The sequence below is a fragment of the Danio rerio genome, chromosome 12, assembly GCF_049306965.1.
Source record: "Danio rerio strain Tuebingen ecotype United States chromosome 12, GRCz12tu, whole genome shotgun sequence".
NCBI lineage: Eukaryota > Metazoa > Chordata > Actinopteri > Cypriniformes > Danionidae > Danio > Danio rerio.
In genome coordinates this window covers 7,093,236-7,100,000 of record NC_133187.1, presented here as the reverse complement: position 1 = coordinate 7,100,000, position 6,765 = coordinate 7,093,236, and the positions used below count along the sequence as shown (strand labels likewise).

Genomic DNA, 6,765 nt, shown 5'->3' with positions numbered 1-6,765 from the left:
GTATGTGTTTTGTTTTATTATTATCATTCTTTGGAATTGAATTATGTTTAAATAATGTCCCATCTTGAGACAGCTTGATTGGCCGTCATTTTTATCAGTTGATGTTGTTTGATGCAGACTGGAAATAAGTATTTGTCAAGATCTCATCTTTAAAATTGCTGAAGGCTAGATCTGTCAGTCTGCAGTCTGGCTCGCAGATAACATTTATCAATTGTTTTTTTTTTTATTAGGAAGTACCGTTTTATAAATGTCACAGTGTTTAAATAAAGCAAACGCTGGTTCGAGGGGTTTTTGCTTTAATAAAACAGTGCCAAATGCAATCGGATCAATAAAAACTTGTATTTAAATTCAGTACACTGTTCCTCTTTGGAATGCTTGATTCTAATTGGTTCATTTATCTTGCTGTATATTTACTCTCCATTTATTTATAATTACCTAACGTAATAACGTTAATGAGTGCATCCCATTTTGAAAATGAACATTTTTATCTATTTCTCAGTAAATATAGGTCATAAATGTTGCTGCATTTGAATAAAATAGATTTGTTAAACAGATATATTTATTAAAATAATATCTTAGGCACAGAACTTTTATTTTTTTATTAAACATACATTTAAATTCATGCAAAATATTGGATTCAAATATTTCAAACAAATTTTATATATGTTTTTATTTCTCTTCAATGGTTCTCTTTTTATTATTATTATTATTTTTTAATGTATTTAATATTTTTCCCTAACACATAAATGTGGGTTTACTAATTTTGGGCTGTTATCATAAGTTTTTTTTTTTAGACTAGCTTCAGATTTGGTTTCAGTACTCTCTAATCAAATGTACAGTATATGCACTAATATAATATTGTAAAGCTTCACATAGAAAATATTTATTGAAATGAGAGTTTTGTGAGTGGTGTACTCATATGTTAAGCACTATATACAGTGCATCTGGAATGTATTCATAGCGCTTCACTTTTTCCACATTGTTTTATGTTACAGCCTTATTTAATTAAATTAATTTATTTCCTCAACATTCTACCCACAATACCCCATAATGACAATGTGAAAAAAGAGTTTTTGAAATTGTTGCAAATTTATTACAAATAAAAAACCTGAAAAATCACATGTGCAGAAGTATTCACAGCCGTGAAGATCTAAATTAAGCTCAGGTACTTTGTTTCCACTGATCAATCTTCAGATGTTTCAGCTGCTTAATTGGAGTTCACTTGTATGTCTATATGTGTGTCTAAAGTCCCAGGGTTAACAGTGCATGTCAAAGCATAAATCAAGCATGAAGACAAAGGAATTGTCTGTAGACCTCTGAGATAGGATTGTCTCAAGGCACAAGGCTGGGGAAGATTAAAGAAAAATTTCTGCTGCTCTGAAAGTTCCAGTGAGCACAGTGACCTCCATCATCCGCAAGTGGAAGCTGTTACGAACCACCAGGACTCTTCCTAGAGCTGACCGGCCATCTAAGCTAAGTGATCAGGGGAGTCAGGGAGGTGATCAATAACCCAATGGTCACTCTGTCTGAGCTCTGCGTTCTTCTGTGGACCTTACAGAAGGATAACCATCTGTGCAGCAATCCACCAATCAGGCCTGTATGGTAGAGTGGCCAGACGAAAGCCACTGCCTGCCTGGAATTTGCCAAAAGGCATCTGTAGGACTCTCAGAACATAAGAAATGACATTCTCTGGTTTGATGAGACTAAAACTGAACTCTTTGGAGTTAATACCGGGTATTACGTTTGGAGAAAACCAGGCAGCGCTCATCACCAGGCTAATACCATCCCTACAGTGAAGCATGGTGGTGGTAGCATCATGCTGTGGGGATGTTTTTCAGCAGCAGAAACTGGAAGACTAGTCAGGATAGAGGGAAAGATGAATGCAGCAATGTACCGAGACATCCTGAATAAAAGCCTGTTTCAGAGTGGTCTTGATCTCAGACTGGGGGCGATGGTTCATCTTGCAGCAGGACAATGACCCAAAGCACACTGCCAAAATATCAATGGAGTGCCTTCACACCAACTCGGTGAATGTCCTTGAGTGGCCCAGCCAGAGCCCAGACCTAAATCCAGACCTATTGAACATCTCTGCACTGTAAAAAATGTTACTTAGATCTAACTTATAAAAAGTGAGGCAAGTGGTTGCATCAGACGTTTTAGGTTGATTCAACTTCCAGCCTTTTTTAAGTATTTTAAACACTAAAACATTGCTTAAAACAAATGCAATAAAATTAAGTTGAGCCAACTAATATTTCTAAAATTACTCAAATCAGATAAACTTACTTTTTTTGTTAAACTTAACTTACTTATACATTGCTATATGTTGACTGTACTCATTTTAATTAAGTATTATGAACTTAATGATCTAAATAAAATTAACCATGCATATGTCATTTAAAACTAATTTAATTGACTTCTGGCTGTAACCTCAGAAAATAAATCTTCGTTTCTATATTGTAAGCACAATATACACTAGTAAAAACAGATAAACAGACTTTCCTGTCAATAACAATTAAATAAGAATGGGAAGATGGATTAAAGACCATAACATGTATTCAATATCAATCGATGTTCCTTTTAATAGTGACTACAAAATAGGCCATTAATGTGGCTACACATACACAATAAAAACATTAATAATACCAGATCCTATTGAGAAATCATCCAAGGCAACTCAGTGAGGAGATTTGCATATTTTGATAAAGATTTAGGATGCATAATGTCCAGTCCCACAAAGAGTCTCTAATATATCTCAAATGTATACAGTTTTGATGGATACTTGAAGTCGAGGACATCGGTAAGTCCAAACAGGAGCCATCATGCATTTGACAGGTTTGGCAAACCTCTGACAGTCCTATGATAATCCAAACTGTGTTGGGCTGATGGCAAATTTTTCCCGTGGGCAGCCGCATGCACCTCTGATTCCTCACAACTCTATTGGTAGAGACAAAAAGAAACAGGAGTTCAGGTGGTTGCTACCAAACAACATTAAATAGCTAAATACTGAATAGGAAATAACTACAAGTGAAGTTACAAAAGTCCAGTGAGAATGATGCATGGATGAAACACCTTAGTTTATCAGTTAAAAATTACCTAAGTTAAAATTACCTAACTTCTATTTAAAAAATAAAAAAAGGTTATAGAGGTTGTGTAATTACATTATTCCAGGTGTTTTTAGTTATCAAATTTTAAAGAAAACTGTGATTTTACTCAGTGTAACAGTGCATGTCATTGTGTTTTCCTGTCAATCAAAGAATTGTTAAAATTTAGGTATTACATTTTTTTGTTTATTTTGGCAACTTATAAAGCATAAGAATGTGTATTTAATTTAGATATTAAAACTGTTTGAAAATGGCTATATGAAAATTATAGAATACAAGTTCTATAATTTAAATGTCATCTTCATTTTGCACCAAACTTTGCACGTCATAATACAAATTTTATTAAATAAATAAATAAATACATTGCCATTTTACACATTACATTAAGGTTTACATTAAATTTTTGCTAAAGCTACATTTAATTGACTTTTTCTTCAAATTTAATGTCACTGGCAAATGACAGTTCAGTGATTCAGTGTTATCAGTTAGCTTTATTGAAAGACTGACAGATAATAAGAAACTGCATTAGGATATTTTTTTACTGTTTTTACTGTTGCACACATAAAAAAATCTTCAGATATCAAATGTAAGTAAATTCTATGGAGCCCACTATTGTTTGCAATTTTACCAATGTTTTACTTGCCTGCAAATAATTATAGCTGTAGTTGTATCTAATGTTTTTCTTACCTGGATGTGAAGTTTGAAGATCCACAGGTAACAAAATCACTTTGGTATCTAAAGACCAAGAACATGCATTTTAGAATGAGGTGCATACAATTTAAATGGTTCTGTAAACATCAGTAGTAAATGTAATTTAAGTTAAAATAAATTGTAAATCTGTAATTTATTCACTATGCAGCATTAAAAAACTTATGGACTAAATCTCTAAAACACAAACTTTAAGTTATACTTTCTCTTACGTTAAACACACACTACTTAACTGTTGCATACGTTTCTGCATTTAATATCCATCCTTAATGTGCTGCTATAACTTAGGTGAGCTAACTTTAGCTAAGTTAGCGCTAGCAAACTGAACCCCCACACCCCGACCGCCCACCAGTGACCTTGTTAATCGGTTCTGCAACGTTAGTTATACCTACTAAGTGTTTTAAAACTACTTTCACTATTTTTTCTCAATAATATCACTTTTAATCGTTAGCATAAACTAGCGTTGGTTAGCGTTAGCCAACTTAGCTTTCCATGTGAGAGCAGTCTAACTGTTAACATACCTGAGGCTACAGTACAATTTACAAAGCTAAAACCTCACCTGCCTAGCGAAGACAGCAGTTTTGCATGACTTTACAATTATCATTCGGCTAAATTTGCAACTTACCGTGTTAATCAGATCCGCTGCTGGGAGCAGTTAATGTCGACCATTGCAGAAGCTGCGTCTGCCTGCTAAATCCCGGGCAATGAAAAAGGAGTCACGCCAAACTATTAAAATCACGTTTTATGAACACCTGCCCACATCGACAGCTGCTCTAATAAATTGTCTGTGTCAACTCACTTTTATAACATTTATTCTACACAATAACCACGTAAAAAAATCTACTCAAATAAATTGCATCAGTTTTATTCAAAATATACAGTTATATAAAAACTGATATATTTTAAGTAAAGAGGAAGCAAATTTAATTTTTTTGGTATAAAACAAATAAAATTAACTATATTGCAATTATTTAAAGTAGATAGAACCAACTTTGTGAGTGTAGCACTTTTTACAGTGTGGAGAGATCCGAAAATAGCTTTACACCATCGCTTCCCATCCACCCTGATAGAGCTTGAGAGGTACTGCAAAGAAAAATAGGCAAAACTTCCCATAGACAGGTGTGCCATGCTTGTGGCATCATATTCAAAAAGACTTGAGGCTGTAATTGCGGCAAAGGTGCATCAACAAATTATTGTGCAAGGGTTGTGAATACTGATGTACATGTGGTTTTTCAGGGTTTTTTTTATTTTTAATAAATTTGCAACATTTTCAAAAACTTTTTTTTACACTGTCATTATGGGGCATTGTGTGTAGAATTTTGAGGAAATCAAGGAATTTAATGCATTTTGAAATAAGGCTGTAACTTAAGAAAATGTGGAAAAAGTTAAGCATTATGAATACTTTTAGAAGCACTGCATATACATACAGTATATATATATATATATATATATATATATATATATATATATATATATATATATATATATATATATATACATATATATATATATATATATATATATATATATATATATATATATATATATATATATATATATATATATATATATATATACACACGCAGTATGTATAATTTCCAATTATAGTGGGTCTAGAAGAAATGTGGGGTCTAGTGGGTTCTAGAGAAAGGTAGAAAAGTTTTTTAGTTTTCTAATTGTGAATATTTTTTCAATTAAAAAGGATGTCTGCATGAAAAGTGGGAATATGCAAATTTGTGACTTTTGTTTTATATTTCTTATTTTAAAAACAAGCAAATCTGACCTTTCCTATAAAGATGTTCTCAAGCGTCACACATTTATGGTTTAGTTTAATTACATTTTCAAAACAATCTAAATGTGTTTATGCTTATATTGCAATTTTTACCAATTTAGATTTGATCTCAGACTGGTTAATCTAACTGTTTATTTGTGTATCTTCTGTCCTACACTTTCACCTAGATTTAAAAATGTAACATTCCTCCTTTTCTCTCTTGTTTCTGCACTGTTTCTTATCTGAATACTGTCCAGCAACAGCAGTTGCTTCGGCCCTCTCTCTTGAGACCTGAGGTAGAAAATCGCTACTATTATTCTTTTCTTTTCTTTTCTTTTCTTTTCTTTTCTTTTCTTTTCTTATATTATAATCCTAATCTGCCATAATATCTCATTAAATTAATACAAACATTACATTTTATTTTTTATTATTGTGGTAGATATTTATGTGGTAGATGCCCTTGTAGCCACAACTTGGCACTGGAGTACACTAACTTGTGCACCTCCAGTGCTGGGAAATACCCATACACTCTCTCATTTACACACACACTTATATACTACAGCCAAGTTTAGTTTATCCAGTTCTTATACTGCATGTCTTTGGACTGTGGTGGAAACCGGAGCAGCAGGAGTAAACCCACACAGACACAGCGAGAACATGCAAACTCTATAGGGAAATACCACCTGGCCCAGCTGAGACTCGGACCAGCAACCTTTACGTTTTTTACAATATGCAGTAACTTTACCTTCACACAGGCCTCACATGTGCAGTCATATGAGAAATATGTGGAACGCATGTTTAATATAGGATTTTGGAACAAGTGGAAACATCTAATAACACAGGTTTTACGAGAAAATGTTCCAAAACATGCATTACACATATTTAAAGTGTATGTATGTTTATTTTCTATAAGGGTTCACTCCTAAGGAGGCATATATATATATATATATATATATATATATATATATATATATATATATATATATATATATATATATATATATATATATATATATTGTTATATATATATATTAGAGCTGCACAATTAATCGTTAAAAGATTGCGATCTCGATTCGACCCCCTAGACGATCTTTCTACGATTCTGTCAATCATATTTTCAAGTTCAGGAGAGAAGAAAAGGCGGCTGCACGAGTCTTTTCATTGTTTCACACACGTTGCTCAGTG

At 32.8% G+C, this 6,765-nt stretch overlaps 1 protein-coding gene and 1 long non-coding RNA gene across 48 annotated transcripts in view; one reads left to right on the top strand and one right to left on the bottom strand.

The window, feature by feature from the left end:
- pcdh15b (protocadherin-related 15b) overlaps positions 1–6,765 on the top strand; it is a 506,664-nt gene that overhangs the window by 491,857 nt on the left and 8,042 nt on the right. For 19 of the 47 annotated variants that reach the window (XR_012387594.1, XR_012387583.1, XR_012387588.1 and 16 more), the window contains one exon: positions 5,838–5,876. The exons of the other annotated variants lie outside the window; for them this stretch is intronic. Coding sequence is in view for 11 of the 19 variants with exons in the window: in XM_073917598.1 (XP_073773699.1) it covers positions 5,838–5,876 (39 nt within the window). In the remaining 8 variants the exon portion in view is untranslated. The remainder of the gene's footprint in view (positions 1–5,837; positions 5,877–6,765) is intronic. 47 annotated transcript variants of the gene reach the window in all.
- Positions 2,555–4,532, bottom strand: LOC137490431 (uncharacterized). The gene is made up of 3 exons (XR_011009891.2): positions 4,435–4,532; positions 3,789–3,836; positions 2,555–2,934 (listed from the first exon to the last, which is right to left on the bottom strand). It is a non-coding gene; the product is annotated as an uncharacterized lncRNA (long non-coding RNA).